Here is a 15,010-nt window from a genome sequence, read left to right as displayed (position 1 = left end):
AAATGGTGCTTAATATTTCACTGAAAATTTACCAAATATGTCCATTACTTCTGTTAAAAAGGAATGGATATTCCAGACTCTGAATGGCTTCTAATTTTTTTATGTATCAAGATAAATATTTTTTTTGGATATCATAGAGTTGCCTTTAGGAAAAGTACATCAGATCTTTATAGAAAAATTGTTGCTACCTAAAATGTTGGTAACTGAATACAGTAAGTTAAAACTATATTTTACTGGTGGCATTAATGAATTATTATTTAGTCAGAAAAAAATGTTAAGGGCTATTATTACCAAGAGATTTAAAAACAATTAAAAAAGTAAATTTTTAGGTTTAGAATTTTCCTGCAAATGATGATTGCCAATAAATTCAAAACTCTGCCTGTGGTATGGTAATCCACATAGGATATTCACATAAATGGCAATTGTCATACAGTATATAGGATGCAATATATTTAACAAAAACCCAAAATGTTCCATATTGTGTCATTGGCTAATTTTACATATACTATACAGTACTGCACTGTATAGCAAAAAATAAGTTATTAAAACAGAAAACTTTATTTCCTACAAAATTGTTACCCATATATTTGCCTAGCTCGTTTCAGTCTATATCCTAGACACAATTTCTTAATAGCAATATAATGAAAATTATCTGATAACTGCATGGCAGCAGTATGCATGCTTCCTTTTTTTCGTATTTTGTGAATTGCATAAATTTTGTAAACTATCGGTAGCTCACCTCCCTATAAACTTTGGGTGCCAGCTATGTTACAACCTCATTTGTCCATGTATTCTGGATATACGGATGCAAAATTGATGGTACTTAGTGGCAGGACCTCCCTATGTAGGTGATGGGATATCTTAAAATCTAATTTTGTTATATTGAGACTTTTACCATTTCATCCCAAACCCATTATAGTACTGTACAGTACTCATATATTTTCCTGAATTGTAATGTAGGAGAGAGACTTGAGCTACTATAAAATAAAATGCCCAAATGGCTTTAAACGAATTAGTGTCTAGGTATATGTAATAGTAATTGCATCATAGAAATATGTCATTCTGTGATGCATAGGATTGCTATACTGTAAAGAAACTTACCAAACAATGTCACACATGCAGTTAAGCTATTATTGTGCTTGAAAAATATTATTTCTCTATACTGTAGTCCAATTATGTAGGTTAAATGTATTTTAGTTTCAAAAGTAAAAGATATTGAGACAACATGTACAAAAGATTGGCACCGAGACATAAACTAGATAATATATAAATGCATGAAAAATGTGCATACAGCTATCATACTCTGATGATCAATCAATGCCTTCTTATAGTTAACAAGCACTGTATAGTGGTAAAGAATTTTTAAACTCAAGGAGAAGGTAGTATTGCAAATAAAAGGTGCCAGTATATATAAAATCATTAAATTAAAATTTGAGTATGGGCCAGTTCTGTAAGAATAAAGCTTTACTCATTGGGCTTGTAAATTACCTCATTTTAATAATAAACTTTCAGTATGAAAGATGATGGCTTAGTGCAAGTTTGTGCACACGTAGAATTGTCTCCAGTAATAGTGATGATTCTCGATGATGACCTGTTATTGATAGTCAGATGATTTCAATATTGGAAGTGCTGTGTCAAGTTCAATAGCACCTGCACTTGAGGGTCTCTCTTATACATACTGAATCCATGCTTTGCATATTAAAACACTGGCCCTAAAGCAGGGGAGAAAATATTTCTTTGGTATTATATGTCATATTGGATACCCTGATCTAGCATTTTACTGGAAAAGTATGGGGAGTCCACATAGCACCTCCTCAAAAGTGGGCTTCTCTCTTATCCAAACCATTTATTTCTATATTACTTTGTTGTTCCTTTGTTTTTCATATTGGAGTTACTGTGATAATTTTTAGATATGTTGATATCTAGCCCTGGATCATTATTTATATTTGTGATGTAATTTGTGGAAAATAAGTCAAAACTGGTCATTTAGAAATGTTCTAGAGTACAGCATTGGATGATGTACTTAAATCAAAACTGGTCATTTAGAAATGTTCTAGAGTACAGCATTGGATGATGTACTTAAGTCAAAACTGGTCATTTAGAAATGTTCTAGAGTACAGCATTGGATGATGTACTTGCAGGTAAGAATAAATTTGTAGTGGGGTAAAGTCTGTAATTAACAAATATTTCAAGTGTATGTGTCAACCAATAACTTATGTAGCTTTTAGTAATATAAATGTCTCATTCAGAATAATTTAATTTAATTGCTTTTCACTCTTAAGCAATCAGAATATTCATAAATTTTTATTTGTATTAACAATACTTCATGTTATTTACAGGTTCTAGTTTCAAAAAGAGTAGTAGTAAAGGAGAAATATCCCTTGAAATGGCACCAACAAATCTTCACCTACAGAGATTGTGGTCACAGAATGAATCTTTAAGACGATCTGGGTTTTATGATATTATTACTGTTGGTGTATTTAGCGCCTACCCTCATGGCTATAAAAATGGAGGACTAGTCAAGTAAGTCACAGTTTTCAGAACATTCTTGGATTTCAGAAATTTAGAACTTAAACTTGAAATTTAAAGTTGTCATAGCTTTGTATGATAATTTTGTCCATGTTCTTATGATAAAAGAGTGTAAATTAAACTTGGTTTTCTCATTTCAGTATGCTTCAAAAGGCAAAGAGTTCCCGTCGCACACCTGGAGGAAGTGATAAGGCCTGGGTGAGTTGGACTGCAGTAGAAGGCATAAAGAGATTGCGGCAAGAAGTAACTAGCTTATTACGGTCAATGTTGTTGGCCTTCCGCCAACAAGACACAGCAACACTCACTAGTCTTCTTCCACAGTTGCAAGAAAAAGTAAGTAGTGCACTAATATAACCAATTACTCTAGTGATTAAAGAATAAATGCCTTTTATGAACAAGTTAATGCCAGTTGAATATGAGAAGTTGGTGCATTAAATTGCATTATTTATAAAACAGTACACTATATGCTTTTATATATTTTTTCCAATTACAGACCCGAGCCTTACTTAACATTATAGAGCCCTCTCTAGTGGAAGAGGCGTTCGAGTTCCTTGATCAAATACGAGTGCCACAGAATCCTTCCAGAATCCTTACTCTTGCAACACGTTGTTACTCTACGTACAATATTGCAGGCTATTTAAGTCCAGAGACAGCCTTAGATATGGAGCTCATGACCCCTGAAATCCCAACTGTGCCATTAGGCAATAAGACTTTGAATGAGCAACTAAGAGACTCAGTGAACAATGGTGCTATTATAATTACAAAAGCCAAAGAAATTGATGTGATGGATGGACCAGAAAATAGTATATACAGGCCAACTGATGAACCTGAGCCATGGGACTTAATACAGCTCAATGTTCAGGCTAGTGTTATGTGTCTTACTAGTAAAGTAAAAAGTTTTTGTAGTAGGCTAGAGAAGGTAAACTCAAAGAGTGATGTCGATAAAGTAGTTGATGACAAAAGTGAAATGACTGATGACCACAGAACTACAAAGAGTGTGACGAATGGATTGAAAGAAAAAGAAGGCAGTAGTGCAATTAAGGAGAGTGAAAGGTCGAGTCCCATCAGAAAGATATCCATAAGTGAGGCTCAGAATATTAATGTGGTATCTCAGAATCAAACTTCCATTTCATCATCAGTTGGTTCAGACTCTAGTCATGTATCTGGTCGTTCTGCTTCCTCAGGCATAGGAGCAGCAAGAACAAATGAAAGTCAGGTGTCTTCTTGTACTGCAACACCAGATGTATCTCCTTGTGAGGAAGACAGTGGTATTGGCTTGGAACGTGGTAACAATGAGGTTGAGAAAACAGACTGTTTAAGTGAAGGAGGTCTTTCTGTTGATGATGAAAAAAAGGAGGACCTTTTGCCCTTAGACAGGACAGATTTGAGGCAAAAAGACGAGGTCATTCAGAACGTTGATTCTCGTTATAACTGTGATACGAGCATTGTGAAGTCAGGTAAATTAGAGTCTATAATGGAGCAAAGTATAGAAGATTTAGGTACTCATGGAGAGAATGAAGTGAACTCTGATAAAAATAATCTTGAAGTAAGCGAGTCTCAATGTGAAATAAAGGAAGATTCTAATAAAAAGGAGCTGCTTTCTGATGGAAATAACATAAAAAATGTGTGTGATAATATTTGTGAGAAAGAAGAGAGAACGGAGAGTGAATGTAAAGAAAAGAGTGATACTGAAACTGCAGAAAAAGATCAGGTAAAAAAGGCAAATGAAGTTGCTACTGCTGAAGTAGTGATAAGTGATAGTGATCACGTTGACTGGGTGGGTGAAGTTCGGCCAAGTATGAAGAAGTTACGTCAAGCAATGGATGGCCTTATGCGCACTGCCAGACTAGTCCACAGCGTGTTTCGTTTACAGCAAACTCCAGAAGCTGCCCAGCAATCTCACATGATTAAATACAGAAGAGATATTTGTTTCTCACAGGCAGTAAGTTTTTCTTTGGGTATTCAGAAAAAGCATGTTTTATTGATCACTGTTAATTCAAGATTTATTAACTGCTTCATGTCATTATCCCCATAGTCCATATGACATTGGTTAGTCAGTTGTAAGTTTAGGATTACAAGATTCTAAATTTAGAAAGGTTGTAAGATATATCTGACAGTAAATAATTTTTTTTATATTTTTATTTAACGTTTGGTAGGACTTCTTTAAAAATATTGGTGAATGCTGGACTTCATTATTATTTGTTAAGAAGGAAGATTCAAGAATTAGAATTATGTAATATTACAACTGATAGGATACGGATGTCAGCTTTCTCGTCCCAGCTGAGAAACAGTGAACAAATGTACCCTTCAGAATTTTACCCATTGAGGAAAATATGCCCAATAGATAAAATATACCCTGTAGACAAAATGAACCTAATGTACAAGCTGCACCCAGTGAACAAAATGATCCTAGTAGATGAACTTTTGGAAATGAAAACAAAAAATTACATTCTATAAAATTTTCCTAATGAATAAAACTTACCAAGATGCGTACTTGATTGGCTAAATTTATCTTAAGTATCAGTTGTGCCAAGTGCTGTATACAAAATGTTGTCAATGAGCATAATATATATATTTTATAAAATGTACTATATGTATACACAGTGGTTAAAGTTTATCCAGTATCCTTAGTGAAAGAAGTGTCTGTTAATCACATTTTATCTAACTGTCACATCTTATCTGTTGAGTACGCTTTCTATATTTGGGTCATTTTAATACTTTAGGAATTTTTTTTCTATTGGATAAAAAATTTATTTCATTGCATAAATTATTTATGTTGGTATGTTTTGTTACTTTGCTTATTTAACTGATATATTTATTTTATTTTATAATATTTTATCCTTAATGTATATTTTGTATTGGTTATACTATTTTCTTCTACAGGTGTTTTATATCTTTTGGTACATTTTGTCTACTGTATTTCTTAGCAGTTTCCATTAGATAAGAAAAATTTGAGTCTTAGAACTTACACACTATATATTAGGTTGAAAAGTATCTAGCATTACATAGGAATCAGTGAATTTTATTTTGATTTCTATGTACCAGTTGTTGTACCCATGATCTTTATGTACCAGCAGTTCAGTAAGTAATATTACTTGCTTTGCTATTTTTTTTATATTTAGGGGTTGATGTCACAGTTGCAGATGGTGCTAGTATGCATTTCTCCAGAAGGCAGTGGTTCAAGTTCTATTCAAATCTTGTAATTCTGTTTTCACTGAATACTGTTTCCTCACATCTATTCCATCATGTGTTTGAATTTATATTGCCCTTGAAATGATATAGAAGTGTAAACATTAGGGAGATTGATATAGTGTTATACTTAGCTCTAACTTGAAGAATTCTTTTTTGGGCAAAAAAATATTTGCTTGTTTATAAGAGAAATTTTCTCATCAAATAATTCTCACTTTACTGTACAGTATATACCCGAGAGTGTATCACATTATTTTAATGTAAAGGTACAGTATATGGGAAAATAACTGATTTTTACTGAAGGTATTTTTATGCTTTTTTTGTGTCTTGCCATAATCAGTATGATTACAGTTTCTGTAGCCAGAGATTAAGTTAAAACTTGTCACTTTCTGTAAGGGGATTTTAATCGTAGGTTAAGGGACTGTTTTATATTATTTAAATTTTTAAGTCCCAAATAAAATTTAAGGTAGAGAAAAGCTGATTGTCAACTTTGGAAGTCTGAAAATTCCAGAATGCTTAAAGCTTAAAGAATATATTTGAATCAGGTCGAATATTTGTTTAAACTATGAAATTTTTATCATAAGAACCATTTATATTTCTGGTTACCACTCAGGGTTTAGGAGAAAAATATTTTTGAAAATTATTCATGTAAACAATAGGTCATTTGGATTAGCAGGCTCTAGTTGCCAATTTCATTTTATAATCTACAAGAATTTTATTCTCATGGAATTTTCTTTGTATAGGGTGTTCAAAATATCTCTCCTCGGTAAGAAGGGACTTTTTTTTTTTAACGATAACCATAGTGAGCATTCTAGGCCCATTAGTCTCTTAGCATTGTCACACCACGCAAAAGTCGTTATAAAGGTTTAAAGGCTTCTCATGAATGGCAGAGTCAAGGAACAGTGACATTGCCCTAGCAAGCAGGATAGTACCCTAGAGACTGACCATATATTCATATGATCAGAACCCAAGCCTCCTCTCCACCCAAGCTAAAACCAAGGAGGGCTAGGCAATGGTTGCTGATGACTCATCGGATAGACTTATAGGCTCTCCCAAACCTCCCATCCTTAGCTCACAAGGATGGAGAGGTTGCAGTGGCCAAAGGAACTAACGAGTTTGAGCAGGACTCGAACCCTAGTCTGGCGATCACCAAGTAAAGACATTACTGACAAGCCACCACAACCCTTATCATTCAAAAAGGTCCCTTCTAATAGCAGAGAGACTTTTTGAACACTATAACATGATGATAAAAATTTCTTTGACCTCTGTGAAATTTGCACTGTACTGTATCATTATAAAATAACCCCTTTTTCCAACTAATTTTAGCTGACGTCCTTGGTAAGCAGCCTGATGACACGTCTTTGGTGCAGGAAAGCCGACCCATTGTTTTTGACAGTATTGGCTCATTTGGGACCTCTGGCGGAATTTGAGTGCCTTGTGTCATGTCATGGGTAAGAAAAGCTATTGATTTGTTATGGAGGCATTATTTTGTATCTAAAAGATTTCTATATCTTTGAAAGCTAAAAATTTAGATACAGTGGTATTGTTAAAATATCCAATTGTTTATATTAACCTCTTCTGATGTTCATACTACAGTATTGCTTTCATCTCCTGAAGCTTGGTTATGTCGTTATCCATTAGAAATTTTAAAAAATTACTCTTCTTATTTCCTTCTAATACTGTATATAGTAGTACTTCTAGTAAACAGTGAGAATAATGGTGTCTATTGAAAATAAATTGCTGCGTATATTGTGTTATCTTCATTTGTTTAGTCGTCATTGAACAAGGTTGACGAGTACCAAATTGTCAATGGTGTTTTTTTTTTTTTTTTTTCTTTTTTTAAAGGGGGGCGCGGCTGGCCAATGCCGTTTTTTAAAGATATGAATTTGAGATTCATGCCACTTAATAACGTGACTTGGAACATCTCTAAACCGCAAATAATATTTGCTGCTGACCTTCTGTTTTGTAACACCAGTGTGATTGATCTCAAAAGTGTTTCTCAAAAATACAGCATTAAGACTTTTTCTAACGGTATTTTTTTGCTAGATTCTGCGATTCAACTCAACAGTAAATCAAATATGAGAGAAGCATTAGAATTAGTATGCTAATTGGTAAATGAAAGATAAAGTGCTAATTGATTTTTTTAGAAAATGTGAAATATCCTTCGGTAGCATGCCTTAATCAGCTGATTTGGAAAGCATAAACGTAAACAATGGAAAACTATAATTCACTATGGCCTTATTTATAAATACAATACTAAAATGGGAATATTATATGCATTATTTTTGAATAAAGTTAAGTGAAACACTAGTTTAATCAAACTCTAGTTTATTTCAAATACTGTATAGTATTTGTTAACATGATTTTAAAGTTACATGGGTTCAAATTTATTGAGATATATTCTGTTAACACAAAATATCCGATGTTACGGGAGTTGAATTTCCCACCTAAGAGTAAGAGCGAGAGCAAGAGAGAGAGAGGTTAATAGTACTGTAATCTATTAAAGCTTAAAAACAAAGAATTTTTATAGTTTTTAATGTAGTCCCCATACTTGTAAATGTAAATGTTTACAATTTGGCATGTTTACAGTACATCCCGGCTCTTTATTTGTGAATGTGGTTTGCTCTAAAATAGTATAAAATAGAAAGATTTTGTAAGGTTGAATAACTAATTAAGTTATGAAATTTATATTCCGATAGTATAAGATAAACTTAATTGTTACATTTACCAACATTTATTTTCAATATCTTTGTTTACATCGTGTATGTAGAATTCTATAAATCGTCAGCTGATTCGTCTGCTGTTATTGTTCCATACATATTTTAATAAGAAACTGGTCGAGAGTTTGGTGAACTTTGTTCATTTTTTCAAGGCTTGCGTGATAGGGAGCAAAATCATATCAACAATACTCTGTTAACTATATGTAAGTATAATTGTAATACCAGCGGGACCTTGAAAACAGCTGACAACAAAACCAAAATAAAAACATCTGTAATAGCTAATTGTTAATAGAAAGTACAAAATTTATTAAACAAAGTTCAGATAACATTGAAAACCAGGTTTATTTTAGATTTTCAATTCATATATGTTATGTTGTCGGTTAAAGCTACAGATCAGATGAGGAAATCGAAGGTTGTCTAGTCCCTACCTACAATCGAACATAGATTTAAGCAAAGTAAAAGTTTATATTTTGTGTAGTTTTTATCTGACACATTCTAAAGAAACAAAGATTTCTATTAAATCTGTTCTGTGTGTCTAATAATGCACCTCAGAAAGAGAGAGAGAGAGAGAGAGAGAGATTGTACTCACATAATAACTAATAATAAGCGCTTTAAACAAAATGTATGAAAACCATATGAAATTAATTGTAAATAAATAAGCATGAAATTTAAAGGAAAAATATGTTACGATCTCTTATTATTTATCAAAATGAAAGAAAAATAAATCACTAATGTGTTTGGGATGTGCAGTAGCTTTGTTTTTTTAACTTGAATATGTACTTATTGATGTAAAATTAATTGTAAATAAATAATTATTAGACTAAAGGGAAAAATACGTTATGATCTTTTATTTCATTACCGAAATGAAAGAAAAAAAAATCGCTCATGCGTATGATATGCATATGTTGTAGCATTATGCGTTCGTACATACCACGCAGTACAGTTCATTGTGATTTTTAACTTAACTATGTACTTATTGGTATAATATTAATTTTAAATAAATAATCATTAGACTAAAATTAAAAATGTTACAATCATTTATTTCACTACCGATATGAAAGAAAAATAAATTGCTAATGTGTTTGATATGCACACGTCATAGCATTGTGCGTTCGTACATACAATAATTTTGTTTAGTGTGTATTTTAAAAATATACTTAATGATATAAAATTCATTGTAAATAAATAATCTTAATATTAAAAGGAAAAATAAGAGAGAGAGAGAGAGAGAGAGAGAGAGAGAGAGAGAGAGAGAGAGAGAGAGAGAGAGAGAGAGAGATTAATACAAGTAGAGTAAGAATTTATGTTTTTATTGCTACTTTGACTTCAAATATATCAATAATGCATTTGTTTAAGTTTCATAGTTACAAAATCCCAAAATAGACAGACTTTTCCAATGGCCAGGAACATAACACTCCCTTTTGCCATTATTTTTTATGGAGAAATTATGTACCGTTAACACGATTTCCGTTAACACGACCTTTCCAAGAACATAATCATTGTATTACTACAGTAAATGGATCTACAGTGTACAGTGAGAGCTTGGAAAAGCTTGGTGAAGAGAGAGGAAAGTTGCGCAAAGCAAGCCCAGTGCAAAGGAGCACAGGATATTTGAAATCATCACGCTGCAAGATTTTTTATCATGAATATTTGATTTTTTATTTCAAAGGTATGGCTGTCTTCTGTGTTGTATGTAATGGAAATCGTGAAGTATAAACTCGCGTAAAGTACGGGCATACTGTATCACTTCTCTTGCTGAAACGAACACCCAATAATATCCTCATATTACTGTGTAGATGGCATGGTAAATTGTATGATTTCATCAGATCAAAATGTTTTGCTTTTGTAGTCTTGAAATCTGTTTAACATTTTCTAATACTGTTCAGTTGCATCAGGTTGAAATGGCTGTGTGTGTTGTTTGCTTACAAGTTCAGCCACTAGCTCATCACAGGATTTTTCTCGTGAGGTAAATGTAGGGATTAGTACCTCAGTTGCTGAAATTAGTCTCTTTTAAACAAATGCACATCAGTTCCTGTAGAAGGTAAATAAACAATCAAACACAGTTTATTAAGGAATTAAACATTAGATCATAGTGTAAAATGAAATGTGGTATCTCCTTATAGTATTTTAAGACAGCTTCTTTCTGAAAAGTATAAAGTTATTTTAAGTTAGCTATGATGTTGATTGTTATTCTGAGTTGCCACGAATGAAAGACAACATGTGCATCTCAATTTTTGTAGTCTGTTTTGAGAAGATCTATCAATTGTTATCCCAAGTACAGAGAAAGACTGTTAATTCAAGTTCTCATTTAGTGTTACAGTAATGCCTTCTATCCCGCAAGACAGATCAACTTCATAATCAAGTTCTGAATTATGATCTGATCTCTGCCTTGTAGCCCACTGGCATGGAAATGGCAGATTGTATAAGAATTATTCTTTTAGATCTTTTGACATTAGTGGTAGTAAATGGTGTATATGATTAGGTTGAAGGTTTTAACTTCAAATAATAATTAATCTATTTATCCTCTTGTGGTATCAAGAAGATAGGGATAATTTTGACTTCAAAACTGAAGAGACATAGAGACACTAGTATGTCAGTTACCACTTACTGCTAGCATGTTACTTCCTTTACTAAGGGCATGTGTTTATTTGAAGTGAAAGAAAATGTGAAAATTTAAGAATTTATGAAAATTTTATGTGTAAAGGATAATTATTTAACTGAGCTTCAGGAGAAGAAGCAGTATGAACATCGGATAAGTATAGAAATAGATTCTTTTATTGAAAGTCTTATTAATTTTCAGTCAAGCGCTAGTGATTTAGAAATAACAGTTGGTAAATTAAATGTTGCTCTCATTCAGAAGGCCAATTGGATCACACCTTGAACAGTTTTTTTTTAAGTTTATTTAACCTATGTTGATAAAAATGCATGTTTATGTTTCAGTAATGATGCTGGTATGCTTGGTGACATGGTTGTAGCAGTGGAAGATCTTGGTGCTGTTGAATTTGTTATGGTGTCATCAAATGGACCTCAAGTTGGAGGTCGTACTCGGAGTGATGGGGCAGCTCCTCCACCAACCACTTATGAATTGCCTACCCCTTGTGTTTCTGGAAACAGGTAATGTAGTTCTGTATGAATTTGTATTGAAACTTTTTATGTAGATATTCAGTAAATGTACGGTGATGACATTTTTGAAGTAATATACTGTTGTATAGTACTGTTTATGTTCTTTATTTATATTACACAATAAGATATCATAATTACAGTATTTCCAACATATATGTCTTGATAAAATAATATTTGTCCTTTTTTTGCTTCAGTACATTTTAGTATTGGGAATACAGGTTTTGTAAAATTCAGATGTATTCCAGAAGTAGCATTGCTGATGTGTGTTTATAATGTCATTATTTTAAATATTTAACTTAGCCGGTGAATATATAATAGCTGCTACTCAGCGGCTCGACAGAAAACACACTCAAAAAACTCGCGAGCGATCGCTATGAAGGTTGCGGGTGTGCCCACCAGCGCCAACTATCGGCCAGATACCACTCTTGCATGTAAACAAACCCTTCAATTCTTCTCTGTCGACGTTGACAACAAGACGTATCAATACTCGCTGTAGAACCTGGAGTTTTCTCAACATATTTGGTGAAGTACTTCATTTTGGTTTGAGCTTTCGCAGTGCAGGTGTTTTTTTTCCTCAACATAAACTCTTGAACTCTTTATTGAATCAGATTATTTGTTGATGACTTGGATTGTTTTTTGGAATTTTCTTTGACTAATTCAAAATGGCTGACCCTTCACAAGTACCTAGATTTCGGAAGTGTAATGCTAGGGACTGTAATAGGCGTCTTCCAAAGGCTTCTGTCGACCCACATACTGTTTGTTCCAATTGTCGGGGTAAAACCTGTCAATTGGGAGATCGGTGTGAGGAATGCGTGGGCCTTTCGGAATTCGATTGGCTCGAATACGATAAATATGCACGTAGGCTAGAGAGAGATAGGGTAAGGAGGAGTTCATCTAGGTCTGTAGATTTTTCCTCTCCACATGCCCCTGAACCTAATCCTTCCCCTGTAGTGGTTGTTCCTAACCCCCCTTCTAGCACTCAGGAACCATCTATGCAAGACATGTTACGTGCTATTCATGCCTTGGGGGAAAGAGTTGAAGCGTTAGCAACTGATCGTAATCAACTCATGGCTGATGTGAAGGAACTTAAGTGTCATAGTGCCACGGCGGAAAGTGGGAAAGTGATTAGTGCGCAAAGTGTTGTGAACAGTGTTGCGACCGAGGGTTCGTCTGTTCGTGCCTGTCGTTCACCTAGTCCGGGACCTCTTGCAAGCTCCCAAGCCCAGGGGAGAAGTAATGTCGTACGACTTATGGGTTCGAGAGGGCTTGATCAGCGAACAGACGTTCCCTCTATGGTATCAGGTGTATCTCACCAAGATCGCCCCTACCATAAGACGAGAGAGCCTATTTTCTCCTCGTCTTCCGAAGGCTTTTCACGCAAGAAACCGTAGAGCAAGGTTTCTAGGCCTCTTAAACGGAAGTCGGTCCCTTCAGGACAGGTCCAACGTCCTGGATGTAGTCATTGGGACAGTTCGGACCCGTTGCAGTCATCGGATGACTGCTCGCCGCCTAAGCAAGGCAAGGTTGTGCCGTCTCAGACGTTAACCCCGTCGGTTACCGCACCCATTCCCGTGGACCCTAAATGGGTTATACTGCAGGACATGCAGTCTAAGCTTGCCTCCCTTATGGAAGACTACAATGCCGATAAGGTTTCCGTTGAGCCTAGCCGTTTATCTCATCGAGATCCTGGCCTTCAGCCACCCAAACGTTCCTTTGTGCGTCCTGTTGACGTTGGTGTAGCCAAGTCACGTCAATCAGTTTGTTTAGAACCACACTCGATGCGGTCTCGTGTGGATTTTCAGCCGCATTTGGACGTTAGGCAACTTGCTGATGCTCCTGTTGACGTTCAAGATGTTCGCCAACCATCGGAGTTGACTTGTTTTGACGCTGAGCGTCAACATCCGCAGTCTAGAGTTGTTTTGACTGCTCAGACTAGGCGGTCAAAGCAGTCTCGGGTGGACGCTGTGCGTCCTCACGCACCTGTTGTTGTTGACAGTTCACAGACTGTCAAGCAGTTACAGGACGTTGCGTCCTGGTCCGCTACTTATGCACCAGTGCGGGTGGACGCTGCGTGTCAAGCATTGCCAACCCCTTTGCTTGTTTCTCAACAGTTGTCAGACGAGGAACCTTCGGATGAGGACGTTGCTGACCCTCAGCCTGAGGATCATCCTTCAGATATTGATGAACCCAGAATAGTTCCGCCATCAATGGACTTTAAGAAAGTCATGTTAATTTTTAAAGAGTTGTTTCCCGATCACTTCGTCTCTGTTGCTCCTTGTTCGCCGCCGTCTGAGTTTGTTTTAGGCGTACCTGCTGACATGCCAGCCTTTACAAAACTTGTGCTCTCTCGCTCGTCCAAGAGAGCTTTACGGCTTTTAGGCGATTGGTTGGAAACCAAGAGGAGTTTGGGGAAGACGGCCTTTGCCTTCCCTCCATCTAAACTCTCGTCTAGATCGAGCGTCTGGTATGCCACGGGAGAAGTTCTCGGCTTGGGAGTCCCTGCCTCTGCCCAGGGCGACTTCTCAAGCCTTGTAGACTCTCCCCGCCGCCTAGCCATGAGACGCTCGAAGATTAGTTGGTCATCCTCGGACCTTGACCATCTGCTGAAAGGCATTTTTAGAGCTTTTGAAGTTTTCAACTTCCTTGACTGGTGTTTGGGAGCCTTAAGTAGGAAAATCTCATCGGCTGATAGAGATGTCTCCTTACTCATTATGTCCTGCATGGATAAAGCCATCCGCGATGGATCCAATGAGCTCTCCTCCTCTTTTACTTCAGGAGTCCTTAAGAAGCGAGAGTCCCTTTGCTCTTTTCTGTCGGCAGGAGTTACTCCCTGTCAAAGATCTGAGCTACTCTTTGCTCCCTTATCGAAGTTTTTGTTCCCTGAACATTTGGTTAAGGACATAGCTTTGTCACTCGTGCAGAAGGACACCCATGACTTGGTAGCGTCCTCTGCTCGCAAAGGGACTCCTTCGACTTCCTTTTCTGCTAGACCAAGGATAGACACTCCGGCGTCCAGGTTTATTCCGCCCTTTCGTGGCAGAGCTCCCAGCAGGGGAAGTACTCGTGCCGAGGGAAAGAGAGGAAAGAAGAAAGGAGCCAAGTCCTCACGTGGCAGAGTCTGACTGCCCGCAGCCTCAGACAGCAGTAGGTGCCAGACTCAAGAACTTCTGGCGAGCCTGGGAGAAGAGAGGCGCAGACCAACAGTCTGTGAGGTTGCTCAGAGAGGGGTACAAAATTCCATTTGTACACAAACCTCCTCTAGCGACTTCCCCCATCGATCTCTCTCCCAATTACCGAGAGGAATCAAAGAGACAAGCCCTGAAACTAGAAGTGTCTCTTTTGCTAGAGAAGGGAGCGGTGGTGAAAGTCTCGGACCTTCAATCACCGGGGTTTTACAACCGCCTCTTCCTAGTACCGAAGAAGACAGGAGGTTGGAGACTGGTGCTAGA

At 36.1% G+C, this 15,010-nt stretch overlaps 1 protein-coding gene across 4 annotated transcripts in view; it reads left to right on the top strand.

Moving 5' to 3' along the window:
* The window catches only part of LOC137653620 (inositol polyphosphate-4-phosphatase type I A), a 186,100-nt gene that overhangs the window by 157,995 nt on the left and 13,095 nt on the right, over positions 1 to 15,010 (top strand). For all 4 annotated transcript variants that reach the window (XM_068387179.1, XM_068387178.1, XM_068387180.1 and 1 more), the window contains 5 exons: positions 2,340 to 2,523; positions 2,670 to 2,862; positions 3,023 to 4,471; positions 7,045 to 7,169; positions 11,379 to 11,552. In XM_068387179.1, coding sequence (XP_068243280.1) covers positions 2,340 to 2,523; positions 2,670 to 2,862; positions 3,023 to 4,471; positions 7,045 to 7,169; positions 11,379 to 11,552 — 2,125 coding nt within the window. The remainder of the gene's footprint in view (positions 1 to 2,339; positions 2,524 to 2,669; positions 2,863 to 3,022; positions 4,472 to 7,044; positions 7,170 to 11,378; positions 11,553 to 15,010) is intronic.

The sequence above is a fragment of the Palaemon carinicauda genome, chromosome 14, assembly GCF_036898095.1.
Source record: "Palaemon carinicauda isolate YSFRI2023 chromosome 14, ASM3689809v2, whole genome shotgun sequence".
Lineage (NCBI taxonomy): Eukaryota > Metazoa > Arthropoda > Malacostraca > Decapoda > Palaemonidae > Palaemon > Palaemon carinicauda.
The sequence above is the reverse complement of the archived record's forward strand: the minus strand, read 5'-3'. Positions and strand labels throughout refer to the sequence as shown.